At 42.6% G+C, this 17,379-nt stretch overlaps 1 protein-coding gene across 12 annotated transcripts in view; it reads right to left on the bottom strand.

Moving 5' to 3' along the window:
• The window catches only part of klc1a (kinesin light chain 1a), a 137,768-nt gene that overhangs the window by 87,425 nt on the left and 32,964 nt on the right, over nt 1–17,379 (bottom strand). For 11 of the 12 annotated variants that reach the window (XR_010975684.1, XM_068039002.1, XM_068039001.1 and 8 more), the window contains 3 exons: nt 7,309–7,534; nt 1,972–2,059; nt 1,395–1,496 (listed from right to left, as the gene is read on the bottom strand). Coding sequence is in view for 11 of the 12 variants with exons in the window: in XM_068039002.1 (XP_067895103.1) it covers nt 1,395–1,496; nt 1,972–2,059; nt 7,309–7,534 (416 nt within the window). In the remaining variant the exon portion in view is untranslated. Of the gene's footprint in view, nt 1–1,394; nt 1,497–1,836; nt 1,875–1,971; nt 2,060–7,308; nt 7,535–17,379 lie in introns of those variants that run through there. The other variant, XM_068039010.1, reaches the window with a different exon arrangement.

Here is a 17,379-nt window from a genome sequence, read left to right as displayed (position 1 = left end):
TTGTGTCTTTGTGTGAGTCTGAAGACACCTGAGGTTCATCAGTCCGGAAGCGTACGTAAACTCCCACAAAGGTCATCCAATGCCTGCTCCAGCATCATGCTGAAAAAAATGGTGAGAAGGGTCGGGACCAGCACACATCCCTGCTTCACACCATTGGAGATACGGAAGGGACTTGAGAGGTTGCTGTTTTGCTTGACTTGTCCGTACTGATTTTCATGAAACTGCTTTAACATGGCCAGGAACCTGGGTGGGCATCCAAACCTTTCAAGGATTTTCCAAAGTCCATCTCTGCTCACAGTGTCAAATGCCTTGGTGAGGTCTACAAAAGTGACGTACAGGCCTTTTTTGCTCACGACACTTTGCTTGTAATTGTGTGATTGCAAATTCCATGTCTACGATGCCTCTGAAACCACATTGGCTCTCTGAGGCTTTCTTCCGCAATGGTAGGCACAAGCTTGTTCAGACATATTCTAGCCAGGATCTTCCCAGCAATAGAAAGGAGGGTGATCCCACGGTAGTTGGAGCAGTTTGATTTTTCTCCTTCGTTTTTGTGCAAGGTGATGATAATGGCATCACGAAGATCCCGTGGAATCCTGCTCGGTTCCCAGCAGGCCATGAAAAACTCATGGAGCTTGGTGTATAGGGCAGGGCCACCATGCTTCAAGGCTTCGGGTAGAATTCCATCAGCTCCGGGGGCTTTGTTGTTCTTCATCTGGTTGATGGCGGTCATAGTTTCCTCCAGTACATGGTATGTCCACAACAGCTTCACAAGTGGTAAATTTTAGTGACCCAATTACCCTTCTGTTTTCCCTTTTCTGCCTTTGCCGATGGACATTCCTTCATTGTATGCATTTTTTCATTTCAATGTGCATTACCATATTTTCAAATATGTCATTCCCCAACTCTTTCACTTAAATGATCTGGAAATCTCTGAATGGTGTAAATTTCTTTTTTCAGCTAGCCATATAGCTTGATGTCACGAAATTCTCTCCTTTACAATTACCCAGTCTTCAGTGAGTCCATCATCTTTCATGGATGGAAGGATGCCAACCAGCAGGTACAGGTCCACAGTACAAATTGATTATTTACCCGAAAGGCACACAAGGTCTCTTCAAATTTCAAGTTTAAATACTAAAGCTCTTTGGCTAGTTGCAATGTTGCTCGAGGAGATTATGCAAGATCATAATTACTGGAACATATTTATGTCCTGTTATGAAAGCATAACATGTTGCTGCTGTGCCTCCATCACAATGGATTCCAAATTTACCTTTTTCAGTATCGATGCAAGTTACACAAAGAACCATCATCTCTGCTGAAAATTGTATAAGATTATTTCATAAAGCACAGTGTGACTGCTGAATCTATCAGTACAACTGTTTCTTCTGGTTACCAACCTTTTCACGGATCTCCAGAGCTCTCTTACACATAGGCTCAGCCTCTCTGTATTTTCCCCTTTTTCCATGAAGTACTGCAAGATTATTTAATGTAGCTGCCACCTGAAAGGAATCCAATCAGGTAATTACAAGGAGAATTCTTACAAAAGCAGCATATTAATACAAAGTAATCATCAGAGGCACGATCAAAGTCAGAAATATCAAAATTGAATTCAACGAACAAAAAGTGTGGATTTCATATTTATGTAGTATTTGTCAGAAGTGCAGCATTAGAAAATATTAGCACCTAAAAAATAATCAAATAAAATCAGTGAAAGCTCTCTGGAATATTGTACTTGCAGGCAAATATGATTTTTGGTTTATGCACTTATGGTCAAGAGTGTGCACATAATGATTTTTCGTTACTGAACCAATAGATGGATTCACAATTTAACCTCCCTACCTGCTCATCATTTAGGAATGGTAGATGTTAACCTCAGCCTGTTGGTTTAACATGGAGAAATATTTAAACCGAATTCTGGATTCCCACACAAGTAATGTACATATGTACAAGATATACTGAAAGGGGAATACGAACCGCAGGATGGTCTTTACCCAAGGTCTTCTCCCGAATGGCTAAGGCATCATGAAGCAGGTTTGCTGCCTCTTTGTATTTGTTCTGGTCCCTAACATTTAAAAAAAGGGGCATAATACAAGTTTATATGATTTTATTGATCTTAAGTGTTCAAAAGTTTTCATTTGCAAATTTCACATGTACAATTCCTCATCACAATCTAAAATTATCTGTTTGCATTTATTCAGTCGCTGTATTCACTATAAAACTGAAGTGAAACATTTACAGAACTGTCTCAACTGATAGTCATTCTATTACTGGTATATTTCTTATTTGATGCAATGCTCTGTTTAATAGTTAAAAGAATATCAAAACTTCTTCCAAGGATTTCAGACATTTTGAAAATGAAACAGTTCACTTAAGACTAGGTTGTAAAATGCCGCAATGTAAAGGGTTGCATCAGTTTTACACAGACCAAGATGCAGTCGTTAAGACGTAGTTAAAAGACTAAGTTAATTGACAGTAATTAATGAATGTAACAGCCACTAGAAGTGTATCATAGGCAATTAAAACTTGTGAAATACTTTCAGCATTGAAAGATACACAAGTTACAAGTCTGAGTGTTGTATAACAAGCTAACCGTTAAAAATCTTTGATTAGAATACATAAATCTCATTAGCTGAGAAGTTCCTTCAACTTTCAATTCAGAGCATTCACAATCATAAAATGACAGAGCTTCCAAATACTACAAAATAATTAAACAAAAACATAAATACAGACTATACTTTGAAACACTCAGGCAGCCAAACTTAGCTGCGCTAACAAAATGAAACAAATATGATCATAATGCGAGACCACTATAACATTTACCATTAGTTAACCACAAAGCAGGCATCTATAAATTCAGTGCATGATGCTGCAAATAAGTGTATTTTCTCTAAAGAGTACTGCAATGTGCAATCAAATAAACTGTCATAACACAAAAGCAAAATACTATGGATGCTGGAAATCTGAAATAAAAACAAAATGTTAGAAATGCTCAGTAGGTCTGGCAGCATCTGAGGAGAGATAATGCTGACGATCCTTCATCAGAGTTAGAGCTGTAATAGGTTTTAAGCAAGTGAAGGGGTGGGGGGGCAGGGGGAGGATAGGAAAAAGAACAAAAGGGAAGATCTGTGATGGGATAGAAGGAAGGAGAATAAATGACAAAGGGTTAATATTGCAAGGCCAAAGGGAGCAGTAATGAGAAAGTAAGGAAATAAAAGATAGCCTAAAGGAGCTGTGAATGGCAGAAACATAAACACAGCTACCATCAGAAAGCAAAAAACGAGAAAATAGAAAAACCAAAGCCAGCAAAGAAAAAAAAGGAAATAATTTCAGATTGTAACCTTTGCCCCCATTTTGTTTCTTTTTTCTTTACTGGCTTTGATTTTTCGCTAAGTGGGTCTGAACCTGCACTGACTTTCAGGAATGCTTTCTTCAGCTATTGTTGGAACAAGTCTATTTAGAAGCACTCTGGCCAAGATTTTGCCGACAATGGAGAGTAAGGTGATGCCTCTGTAGTTTAAAACAGTAAGACCTCTCTCCTTTGTTTTTGTAGAGGGAGACAATCACTGCATCTTGAAGGATATAAGGCACAGTCCCTTTCTCCCAGCATGCTGTAAACAGATCTGTAAGCCTAAAAAGGATCAAATTTCCTCCCTGTTTATAGACCGCGGCTGGAATCCCATCTATTCTGGGGACTTTGAGAGATTTTAATTGCACTATAGCAATTTTAATCTCCTCATGGATTGCTAGTTCATCCAGCTCAGACTTCACTTTCTTCTGGGAGATCTTTGCGATGGACGTTTCTTGCACCATCCACTGGTCACCAAATAGGCTTTTAAAGTTTTCTGACCATTGGTGCAAGATGGATTCTTTATCCAGGAGTTGGGTTGGCCATCCTAAGATTTTTGTGCTGCCTGCACCTGATGGGAAGGTCCATATATACACCTCAATGCTTTGTAGGATTTCATATTTCCCTTATCTGCATACATTTATATTCTCTGTGAGCACTGTCCGCTAGTTGTTTTGGATGACTCGTAGGTTGGTTTGCAGAGTGCCGCAGGCTTCCCTATATGCAGCTTTTGTAGCCTGCTCATCAGGGCGTGCAAGTAGCCTATTGCAGCAGAAGTCTTTTTGAAGAAGCTCTTGGATTTCCATGTAATTTTCATCAAACAAATCTTGGTTTCTTCTGGTTGAGAAGCCAATCACTTTTGCAGTTGTTTCTTGTAGGACAGATTTCAACGGTTGCCACTGCTCTGCTGGGTTAATATCACTGTCTGGAGCTGGGTCACTGCAGAGTCTGTCTTCAAGCTTGTTCTGGAAAACTGTTTTTACGTCTGGTAGATAGAGACTGTGGACTTGTAGTTTTCTTGTTTGTGGGCCATTCCTTTTGGGTGATCATTTGATTTTAAAGGCAACGTTAGCTCGAACCAGTCTGTGATCAGCGTAACAGTCAGCACTGGGTATAACTCTAGTGTGTAGTAAGCACATCCTATATGTCATGTTGGTGCACCAGAACTTAGCCCAAAAGGTGTCAGTGCTTTGAACGTGAATGCCTCCTAGGTGATCTTTAATCTGTTTGCCTGCTGGAATAGAAAATTAGTGATGTTGAGTTTGTGCTCCATGCAGAATTCCAGCCAATGCTATGTCTGCCCAAGACACCTTGCCAATGCTCTAGGTCATAACCCACTCTTGCATTGAAATCTCCAAGTATGATGAGCTTATCCTTGGTATTAACCTTCTTTGACTTGCACAACTTTCTACTGTAGAAGCCGCCTTTGGTCACTTTACCGGCTTGTAGGATAGGAGCACATATGCCGATAATGGTGGCGATAATGGTGACGGTCCTGGATTGGTAGTCGTAAGGATATGAGTCGATTAGAAAAACCAATGGAGAGGTTCTGAAGCCTGCTGACAATGGAGTTCTTAATCACAAATCCAACACCCAGGAGGCATCATTCATCTTTATCTTGCCCTGACCGGGAAAGGGTATAACCTGGTCCATGTTTTCTATATTTCTACATTCCATGCTATGTCATGATTCCTGCTCTGCAAAGCAAACTTCACAGAGTGTTGAGATATCAAAGTCTAGCTGAGCGAGCTCTCTGGCTACAAGTGCAGAACATCTTTTAGGGTGTCTGTTGTTATCTGAATGTGACATTGTGCAAACATTTCAGCACGCAGGTTTCAAGATGTTTTGTCCCTTTTTGTTTTTGCGTTCATTACTTCTTTTGCACCACAGTAGGAGATGCCCATTGGCTACTGTGCCAACCAGGTGACTGAGACAAGCAGTGTTTGGACCACTTTTTCTAGGCCTGTCTCCTTTCTAAGCAAGCAGTGCTATCCAGAGAGAAGGCTACTTGGTCACTCAGGTTGCTGCCAGATGATGTTGTCTCAGGTCAACAGTCAAACAACCCATACTACTGAGCCGCCTACATACAGGATTGAAGCTGCCGCTGCTAGTGTCATCTTCCACCCACTGTTTTTGCCTCTCTCCCATCGCTGTAGGACATTTCTTTCCCTCGTGATAAAATGTCAAATTTAAATTAGAAATCACCTCGCGCAGCCTAATCCCACTGTTTAGACTAAGTGTTTCTCCACAGTGGCTCAGCAGGCGGATATGGCTGCAGCAACCACAAAGCTATAGGTGTTATGTCAGAGTGTCCTTCGCCTAGCCTTTGGCTCGAGAGCCTGCCCTCAAGGCAGAGTGGTTATTTACCCTGGTTTTCCAGCCATCAGTTCCCTTATGCTTGAGCGGACGCCCTTGAGACGTGGAAAGTCACCTTGCCGTTATCACCTTTGTGGGTGTTGAACTCAGCAGTTCTCCTCTAGCCGGTCTGCTGAAACAGTCTGTTTACTGACTTCTAGCTGCTAGCCAATGAAGTGAAGTGCAGGGCACGTTGAGTTTTTTTGGGGGGGGGGGGGGGGGGGGGGGGGGTAGCAGGTCGCTCAGTAGCAAAGGCTGCTCACAGCAACAGCTGCAGACTTTCCTGCTTCTCCACAGCCGCCATCATGCAGCACCTGTTCACGTTCAAACTCCCCCCCCACCCCTCCATAAACTCAGCACTAAATTCCCTTAACAGGCCCCCATCTCAGCTACACAGTACTAATACCCCTCAAAGAAAACCCCCACCTCAACACTAAGCCCGCTCAATAAGTAACCCCTTAAATAAAATGCCACCTCAGCAATGAAGCCACTCAATAAAAGCACCTACCATAGCATTAGCATGATATTTTAATTTCCCATACAATCCAACAGTGTAGCTGAACAACTAAGTTTAGTACTGAATTATGTGCAACTTTATGCTATGGATTTGCAAGCATTGGAAAATGGGTTCAGGCTGCCTCAGTCACTTATTATCTGATCTTTATACCAGAGAACTTCAGCACATTAGATGTTTTGGATTGAAACCTGCGCACCAAAGCTGAAGAATATTCCGAACATTCAAAGCCCTTCAGTCCCAACTACAAGCATTTCACTTCTTTGGCCTCCTGATCGCGAGAGACAATGGCTAAGCGCCTGGAGGTGGTCAGTGGTTTGTGAAGCAGCGCCTGGAGTGGCTATAAAAGCCAATTCTAGAGTGACAGGCTCTTCCACAGGTGCTGCAGAGAAATTTGTTTGTCGGGGCTGTTACACAGTTGGCTCTCCCCTTGCGCCTCTGTCTGTTTTCCTGCCAACTACTAAGTCTCTTCGACGCGCCACACTTTAGCCCCGCCTTTATGGCTGTCCGCCAGCTCTGGTGAACGCTGGCAACTGACTCCCACGACTTGTGATCAATGTCACAGGATTTCATGTCGCGTTTGCAGACGTCTTTAAAGCGGAGACATGGACGGCCGGTGGGTCTGATACCAGTGGCGAGCTCGCTGTACAATGTGTCTTTGGGGATCCTGCCATCTTCCATGCGGCTCACATGGCCAAGCCATCTCAAGCGCCGCTGACTCAGTAGTGTGTATAAGCTGGGGATGTTGGCCGCCTCGAGGACTTCTGTGTTGGAGATACGGTCCTGCCACCTGATGCCAAGTATTCTCCGGAGGCAGCGAAGATGGAATGAATTGAGACGTCGCTCTTGGCTGACATACGTTGTCCAGGCCTCGCTGCCATAGAGCAAGGTACTGAGGACATTTCACTATTGGTGCTTAAACACGTTAACATTTTATTTGCAATAAACAAATCAACTAACTGCTTCTGTAACTTATAATGCGAGATTGCATCAATAAAGGTCCCAGTATAATGGAGTTGCAAGTCAGAATCATTTACTTTGCACAAATACATTTTTAAAATTCATACCTTTCCAGAAATACAAACGTCATACTAACCTGTATACCAAAGCAAGAATGTTGAGCATAGTTGCAACGTCAGGATGATCATGACCTGATGTTTTCTCCAAATCTTCAAGAGCCTGTTTACAAAGAGGCACGGCTACTTCATACCTGCCCTGGGATGCATACTGTATGACTAAGTTATGTAGTGTCCTTAATCTGGCTGGGATCTCATAGCCACCCTGTTGTGCTGCAGCAGCTGCACTGCTGTGTTGCTGCTGAACTGTAAATTGACAGAATAATACCATGCATTAGATGTAGATAGAGCACTGCAGATAAAACATTTTCTGTAATATTGTATATTAGACAGTCCTTGAATTTTATTTACATCCTAGATATTGCACCAAGGTATTTTTCCAACTCTATCAAAAATATTGACTAAAGTGCTCAAAGAACTTTGTTTTTCTCGGATTTCAAAGTTTCATTTTGATTTATGCCTCTTACCAACATAACGCTAATTGCCAAAATAAAGTTGTTCTTCTTCTGTTGTAATCAGAATACACAATCATAGAATGGTTACCGCAGAGAAAGAGGCCATTCAGCCTATTGCGTCTGTGCTAGCTCTCTGAAGGAGCAATTCACCTAGTGCCACTCTCCATAGCCATGCATATTCTTCCTTTTCAGATAATAATCCAATTCCCTCTTGAATGTCTCAATTGAAACTGCCTCCACCAGTCACAGTGCATTCCAGATCCTAACCACGCGCTGTGTGAAAAAGTTTTTCCTCATGACGCTATTGCTTCTTTTGCCTACTACCTTAAATCTGTGCCCTCTGCTTCTCAATCCTTCCGCCAACGGGAAGAGTTTCTCTCTAATTTCTCTGTCCAGACCCCTCATGATTTTGATCACTTCTATTAAGTCTCCTCTCAGCCTTCTCTTCAAGGAGAAAAGTCCCAACTTCCCCAATTTATGTAACTGAAGTTCCTCACGCCTGGAACCACTCTCATAAATCTTTTCTGCACTCCCTCTAACACCTTCACATCCTTCCAAAAGCGTGGTGCCCAGAACTGGACACAATACTCCAGTAGAAGCCGAAGCAGTGTTCTATACAAGTTTAAAATAACTTCCTTGTTTTTTTTTCAATCAATGCCCCTATTGATGAAGCCTATGATGCTGCATGGCTATTAACATTCTGTCAACCTGTCCTGCCACCTTCAATGATTTGTGCACATATACACCCAGGTCCCTCTGCTTCTACATCCCCTTTAGAATTGTACCCTTTATTTTTTATTGTCTCTCTGCTTTCTTTCTACCAAAATGAAACTCTGCATTAAATTTCATCTGCCACTCGTCTGCCCATTCCACCAACCTTTTGAAATTCTACACTATCCTCCTCACAGTTCATAATACTTTCAAATTTTGTATTGTCTGCAAATTTTGAAATTGTGCGCAGTACACCAAGGTCTAGATCATTAATACATATCAGGAAGAGCAGGGGGCAGAATATCGACCCCTGGGGAACTCCACTATAAACCTTCCTCCAGTCTGAAAAACAACCATTAACCACTACTTGTTTCCGGTCACTCAGCCAATTTTATATCCATGTTGTTGCTGTTCCTTTTATTCCATTGGCTCTAACTTTGTTGACAAGCCTGTTATGTGGCACTTTATCTAATGCCTTTTGGAAGTCCATGTACACCAAATCAATAGCATTAGCCTCAACAACCTCATCAAAAAACTTAATCAGGTTAGTTAGTTTCAGGAATTCCAAGAGAGGAACTGCAACTAGATGTTAATTGTTTCAAGACTTTCCTGTTTTGGTGTGCACACTATCACTTCACATCAAGAGTTGGAGAGCTGATGGGAACGTTCAATTTTAATCAACTATTTAAATTTCTGGAAGGTAATTTTAAGTTTAAATCTGGTTTGCCCTACAGTATAATATACCTACCATCACCTATTAATAATAAGTGTGCTGTCATACAAAATTCCTTCTTTTTATTTTAAACTGGCTGTTAGTACAAGGCATCAGCAAAAAAAAAAACAGGGGAATTGGAGGGACTAATTAGAAATGAAGAAACAGACGCAATAGGGATAATGGAGACGAAGAAATGTGGAGCTAAGGGAGATACACGGGAAATATTGACAAAGATGTAGAACATAAGGACAAAAGAAATAGGAGTAGACCATACAGTCCCTCGAGATTCTCTACCATTTTTAAGATCACGGCTGATCCTCAACTCCACTTGCCCATCTGATCCCTAAATCACTTGATTCCTTGAATCTGCTCACTGAGCATTCAAAGGCCTCTGGGGTAGAGAATTCCAAAGATCAACAAGACCCCAGGTGAAGAAATTTCTCATTTCAGCCCAAAATGGCCATCCCCTTATCCTGAGACTATGCCCTTAGTTCTAGGCTCTCCAGCCAGGGGAAACCGCCCCTCTGCACCTAGCCTGCCAAGCTCTCTTAGAATCTTACATTTCAACGAGATCACCTCTTGTTCGGTCTAAACTCCAATGAATATAAGTCCAATTTACTCAATCTCTCCTCATAGGACAACCCTTATCCCAGGAATCAATATAGTGAACCTTCATTGCACCACTCTAAAACAAGGACATCCTTCCTTAGGCAAGGAGACTAAAATGGCACACTGTACTCCAAGCTGTGGTCCCACCAAAGCCCTGTAACAATTGCAGAAAGACTTCCTTACTCTTGTACTCCAACCCCTTTACAATAAAGGCTAACATACGAACTGTCTTCCTAATTGCTTTCTGTACCTGCATGTACAAATCGTTCTGAAGATTTAACAGTTTCATACCATTTAAAAAATATTCTGTTTTTCCCACTACATTTTTCCAATCTGAAAATGATCCATTATTCCCGACTCTCTGCTCTGTTAGTCAATTCTCTATCCATGCTAATATATTATCCCCAACACCATCAGCTCTTACCTTTTGTAGCAAACTTTTATGTGGCACCTTATTGAATGCCCTTTGGAAATCCAAATACACTGCATTTACTGGTTCCCCTTTATCCATCCTGCTCGTTACATCCTCAAAGAACTCTGGTAAATTTGACAAACACGATTTTCACTTTCATAGAACCATGTTGACTTCGCTTAATTATATTACGATTTTCTAAATGTCCTGTTTCTATTTCCTTAATAATGGATTCCAGCATTTTTCAATGACAGATGTTAGGCTAACTGGCTTATAAACAGATACAGCAGCAGAGCACATCGGGAGAGAGGAATTTATAAAAAGTGAGCCGGAACCACCAACAGAGACACAGTGGCAGAGCACATGATCGGAAAGAAAAACCGAAGTGTGGCGTCACAGGGAAGCAGGTAGGTGATTGGCTGGGTGAGACTTCGGAGCTACAAACAGCACGAGAGGGGAAAGAGAGCAGCAAGGCACAGGGAGCTAGTTGGTGAGTATCTGGTGGGTTTTTTTCCTACTTTTTTCTTTCTCTAACATTTAAGACCACCTATTAAGTAGAAGCTAAAATACCAGTAGTCGGTAGGTGGTTACCTGTTTGTTCATTCTATTTATAAGCTTTTTGTGTTTATTTAACTTCCAATTTTTAGTGCAGTAAATAAATAAATAAATAATTCGATGCATGGCAGGGCTGCTCACACCCATCGAATGCACCTCCTGTGCTATGCGGGAGATCCAGGATGCCTCCCATATCCTGGAGAACCATTTGTGCAGAAAGTGTCGTCAATTGCAGCAGCTTGAGCTCTGGGTTTTGGAACTTGAGCAGCAGCTGGCGACACTGCGGTGTATTTGCGAGGATGAGAGCTACGTGGATAGCATGTTTATAGATATGGTCACCCCGCAGCTTAACAGTATGCAGGAAGAGAGGGAATGGGTGACTGCCGGGCAGTCAAAAAGAAACAGGCAGGTAGTGTAAGGAATGCCAGTGTGCATCTCACTCTCCAACAGGTATTCAGTTCTGAATATTGATGAGAGTGATGGTTCAGCTGGGGAGTGCAGCCAGAGCCAAGTCCATAGAACCACGGGTGGCTCAGCTGCAGGGGGGTACAGGGAAGACTGTAAGAGCCATAATGATAGGTGATTCAATAGTCAGGGGAACAGACAGGCATTTCTGTGGCCACAGACGTGAATCCAGGATGCCAGGGTCAAGGATGTCACTGAGCGGCTGCAGAGCATCCTGAAGGGGGAGGGTGAACAGCCAGCAGTCATGGTCCACATCGGAACCAATGACATAGGTAGAAAGAGGGATGTGGTCCTGCAGTCAGAATTTAGGAAGCTCGGTCAGAATTCAGGGAGCTAGGTAAGAAATTAACAAGCAGGACATCAAAAGCAGTAACCTCCGGATTACTCCCAGTGCCATGCTCAAGTGAGTATAGAAATAGAAGGATAAGACAGATGAATGCGTGGCTGGAAAGATGGTGCAGGAGAGAGGGCGTTTGATTCCTGGGACATTGGGACCAGCTATGGGGGAGATGGGACCTGTACAAGCCGGATGGGTTGCACTTGAGCAGAGCTGCGATGAGTTCCTTGCGGGACGTTTTGCTAGTGCTGTTGGGGAGGGTTGAAACTAGTTTGGTAGGGGGATGGGGACCTGAAGGTGGACTCAGTTGGGACTAAATATCAGAAATGAAAATGGAAGGCAGAAAAATAACGGATGAGTCTGGAAGACAGAGGAAACACAGGTTAGAAAAAACAAAGTTTGGCAGTGCTCAAGGGTATCTACTTCAATGCAAGCAGCATAGCAAATAAAGCAGATGAGCTAAGGGCACAGACAGACTTGTGACAGTATGATATCATAGCTATTACAGAAACATGGCTTAAGGAGGGACAGGAATCGCAGCTCAACATTCCTGGTTACAGGATTTTCAGACACGATAGGGAGGGAGATAAGAAAGGAGGGGGTGTGGCAATTTTGGTCAACAAAACTATTACAGCTGTGAGGAAGGATGATATGCTGGAAGGTTCATCAAATGAGGCCATATGGATTGAGCAAAGGAACAAAAAAGGGGAAATCACACTACTGGGAGTGTACTTTGGACTCCCAGTCAGATGGAGATAGAAGAGCAGATATGTAGGCAAATCTCTGAGAAGTGCAAGAACAATAGGGCAGCAATAGTAGCGGATTTTAACTACCCACATATTAACTGGGATAGTTTTAGTGTGAAAGGAATTGAGGGAGAATTCCTGAGGTGCATTCAGGAGAACCTTTTTGCCCACTATGTAGTAAGACCAACAAGAAAGGGCACAGATTTAGACTTAGTTTTAGGAAATGAAGATGGGCAGGCGGAAGGAGTGGCAGTGGGAGAGCATTCTGGTGGCAGTGATCATAATTAAGTTAGTTTTAACATAATTATGGAAAAGGACAGAGATAGAATAGGAGTTAGAGTTCTCAATTGGGGCAAGGCCAATTTGACTAAACTGAGGAGTGATTTAGCGAAGGTGGACTGGAAATAGCTACTTGAAGGTAAATCAGTGTCAGAGCAATGGGAGGCAAAGGGGAGATCCAAGGCGTTCAGAGTAAACATGTTCCCACAAAGAAAACGGGCGAGACAGCCAAATCTAGAGCCCCATGGATGTCAAGGAGCTTACAGGGTAAGATAAGGCAGAAAAGGAAAGCTTATGTCTGACACCAAGAACTCAATACTACAGAAAGCCCAGGAGTATAGAAAGCAGAGGGGTGAAATAAAAAAGGAAATTAGGAAAGCAAACAGAGGGCATGAAAGAATATTGGCAAGCAAAATCAAGGTGAACCCAAAGATGTTTTATCAACACATTAAGCAGAAGAGGAAACCCAAGGAGTAGGGCCCATAAAAGACCAAAAAGGTAACCCACGTGTAGGGGAGGAAGATGTTGGTATGGTTCTTCATGAATACTATACGTCGGTCTTCACAAAAGAGGGGACGATGCAGATATTGTAGTTAAGGAGGAGTGTGAAGTATTGGATGTGATAAACATAAGGACAGAGGAAGTATTAATGGGATTAGCATCCCTGAAAATTGATAAATCACCAGGACCGGATGAAATGTACCCCTCTTTGCCCCTGCCCTTTCCTCTTTGCCCCACAGCAGATGGTTTGACCATCATTTTCCAGTCCTCACTGGATACAGGGGTGGTGCTGGAGGATTGGAGAACTGCTAACGTTCTACTACTGTTTAAAAAGGGAGCAAGGGATAGACCGAAAGTCTAACCTCAGTAGTGGGCAAATTATTGGAATCTATTCTGAGAGACAGGATAAACTGTCACTTAGAAAGGCACAGGTTAATCAAGAATAGTCAGCATGGAATTGTTAAGGGAAGATCTTGTTTGACCAATGTGATCGAATTTTTTGAAGTAGGAACAAGGAAGATAGATGAGGGTAGTGCAGTTTATGTGGTCTACATGGATTTTAGCAAAGCTTTTAACAAGGTCCCACATGGCAGACTGGTTATAGTTTCCTACTTCCTGTCTCCCTCCTTTCCAATCTCTGACGCCACTTTCAAGACCCTAGGATGCAGGCGATCAGGTCCAGGGGGCTTGCCAGCCTTCAGTCTCATTAGTTTGCCTAGTACTTTTTCTCTAGTGATAATGATTTTAAGTTCCTCCTTCCCTTTTGTTCCTGATTTTTCTACTATTATTGGAATGCTTTTAGGGTCTTCTACTGTGAAGACAGATACAAATATTTGTTCAAAATCCAAGCCATTTCCTGATTTCCCATTAATTCCCTCGTGTTTTTTTATTCTTTCACGGGATGTGGGCACCACTGGCTATCCCAGCATTTATAGCCCAACCCTAATTGCCCTTGAGGTGGTGGTGGTGGTGAGCCACCTTCTTGAACAGCTGCAGTTCAGCTGATGAGTGCACACTCAGTGCTGTTAGGAAGGAAGTTCCCGGATTTTGACCCAGCGACAGTGAAGGAATGGCAATATAGTTCCAAGTCAGGATGGTGTGTGGCTTGGAGGGGAACCTGCAGGTGGTTATGCTCCCATGTTTCTGCTGCCCTTGTCCTTCCAGAAACATAGAAACACAGAAAATAGGAGTAGACCATTCGGTCCTTCGAGCCTGCTCCACCATTCATTATGATCATGGCTGATGATCCAACTCAGTAACCTGTTCCTGCTTTCCCCCCATATCCTTTGATCCCTTCTGCCCCAAGAGCTATACCTAACTCCTTCTTGAAAACATACAATGTTTTGGCCTCAACTGCTTTCTGTGGCAGCGAATTCCACAGGCTCATCGTTCTCTAGGTGAAGAAATTTCTCTTCATCTCAGTCCTGAAAGGTTTACCCCGTATCCTTAGACTATGACCCCTGGTTCTGGATTCTCCCACCATGGGAACATCCTTCCTGCAACTACCCTGTCAAGCAAGTCCTGTTAGAATTTTATAGGTTTCTACGAGATCCCCCCTCACTCTTCTGAACTCCAGCGAATATAGTCCTAAGCGTCTCAATCTCTCCTCATACGTCAGTCCCGCCATCCCAGGAATCAGTCTGCTAAACTTTCGCTGCACTCCCTCTATAGCACGAACATCCTTCCTCAGATAAGGAGACCAAAACTGCACACAATATTCCAGGTGTGGCCTCACAAAGACCCTGTATAATTGCAGCAAGACATCCCTGCTCCTGTACTCTAATCCTCTTGCTATGAAGGCCAACATACCATTTGCCTGTTTTACCACCTGTTGCACCTGCATGCTTACCTTCAGCGACTGGTGTACGAGGACATCCAGGTCTCGTTGCATATTCCCCTTTTCTCAGTTTATAGCTGTTCAAATAAGAATCTGCCTTCCTGTTTTTGCTACCAGAGTAGATAACCTCACATTTATCCACATTATACTGCATCTGCCATGCAGTAGCCCACTCACTCAACTTGTCCAAATCACCCTGAAGCCTCTCTGCATCCTCCTCACAACTCACCCTCCCACCCAGTTTTGTGTCATCTGCGAATTTGGAGATATTACATTTAGTTCCCTCATCTAAACCATTAATATATATATTCAATAGCTGGGGTCCTAGCACCGACCCCTGCGGTACCCCACTAGTCGCTGCTTGCCATTCGGAAAAAGACCCGTTTATTCCTACTCTTTGTTTCCTGTCTGCCAACCAATTTTCTATCAATCGCAATACACTATCCCCAATTCCATGCGCTTTACTTTTACACGCTAATCTCTTATGTGGGACTTTGTCGAAAGCCTTCTGAAAGTCCAAATAAACCAGATCCACCATCTCCCACTCCAACTCTACTTGTTACATCCTCGAAGAATTCTAAATCCATGCTGACTCTGTCTGATTCTATATCCAGCCAATCTCCTGACCTGCCACCCATCTTTGCACAATTACATGCTTTTTCTTTAAGTTTGATACTATCTAACTTTTTAGTGAACCTCGGATGGTGGGTCCTCTCCTTGGAATTTTTCTCTTTCATTGGAATGCATCTATTCAATGTATTCTGAAGTATCCCCTTAAATATCTGCCACTGCACCTCTATTGACCTATCCCTTAACCTAATTTGCCAGTTCACTTTAGCTAGCTCTGCTTTCATGCCCTCATAATTGCCCTTATTTAAGTTTGAAATACTAGTCATAGACCCACTCAAACTGAATGCAAAATTCAATATTATGATCGCTGCTGCCTAGGAGCGTTTTCACTATGAGGTCACTACTTAATCCTATCTCGTTGCATAATACCAGGTCGAGTATAGCCTGCTCTCAGGTTGGCTTCAGAATGTGCTGTTCTAAGATACTATCCTGAAAACATTCTATGAACACCTCATCTAGGCTACCTTTGCCCATCTGATTTTTCCAGTCTATATGTAGATTTAAATCCCCCATACCTTTCTGACAAGCTCCCATTATTTCTTCCTTTATACCCCATCCTATCATCATGTGGGTACTATTAAGGGGCCTGTACACCACTTCCACAAATGACTTCTTGCCTTTATGATTTCTCATCTCTACACAAACTGCTTCTACATCCTGGTTTCCTGAACTTAAGTTATCCCTCTCTATTGTGCCAATCCCAATCAATAATTAATCCCTCCACTTTTGCCTTGCTTCCTGTCCTTCCTAAATGTCATCTACCCGTCAACATTTAGGTCCCAATCTATGTCATCCTGCAGCCATGTCTCTGCAATGGCTATCAGCTCATACTCCTTTATTTCTATTTGCGCTATCAGTTCATGTGTTTCGTTTCGAATGCTACATGCATTCAAATACAGAACCTTTAATTTTGTCCTTTTATTATTTTTGTAACATCTAGCCTTATCTGTTGATTTACTCTTAAATTTGTACCCTCTGTCCCTTCCAGTCACGGTCTGTTTATTGTTCCCATATTAATACCCCTCTCTCTCGCCTTGTCTCCACTCTGATTTACCACATCTTTGCAAATTGGCATTGATGATGATCAGCCATGATCTCATTGAGTGGCGGAATGGACTCGAAGGGCTGAATGGCCTACGCCTGCTCCTATTTATGTTCTTATCTACTGTCTTATCTTTTAATCTATTTTCCCAGTCCATTTTAGCCAACTCTATCTTCATTCCTTTGCAAATGCCCTTATTTAAGTTTAAAACACTAGTTTCAGACCCAAGTATCTCACCCTCAAACTGAATGTGAAATTCTATAATGTTATGATCACTCTTCCCTTGAGGAGCCTTTACTATGGGATTAATTAATCCTGTCTCATTACACATTCCCAGATCTAAAATAGCCTGTTCCCTGGTTTGATTCATAACAGAGAGTGGTGAACCCGTGGAATTCTCTACCACAGAAAGCAGTTGAGGCCAAATCATTAAATATATTCAAGAAAGAGTTAGATATAGTTCTTGGGGCTAAAGGAATCAAGGGATACGGGGAGAAAGCAGGAACAGGGTACTGAGTTTGGACGATCAGCCATGATCGTATTGAATGGCGATGCAGGCTCGAAGGGCTGAATGGCCTACTCCTGCTCCTACTTTCTATGTTTCTAATGTTATAAAACATCCCAAGGTGCTTTACAGGAGCATCATAGAACAAAATATGACACCCAGCCATAAAAGGAGATATTAGGTCAGATGACCAAAAACTTGGCCAAAGAGGTAGGTTTAAAGGAGTATCTTAAAGGAGGAAAGCGAGGTAGAGGCGCTAAGAGGTTTAGGGAGGAAATTCCAGAGTTTAGGG

This window comes from Heterodontus francisci, chromosome 9 (assembly GCF_036365525.1).
Source record: "Heterodontus francisci isolate sHetFra1 chromosome 9, sHetFra1.hap1, whole genome shotgun sequence".
Taxonomy (NCBI): Eukaryota; Metazoa; Chordata; class Chondrichthyes; order Heterodontiformes; family Heterodontidae; genus Heterodontus; species Heterodontus francisci.
This window is presented reverse-complemented; position numbering and strand designations above follow the sequence as displayed.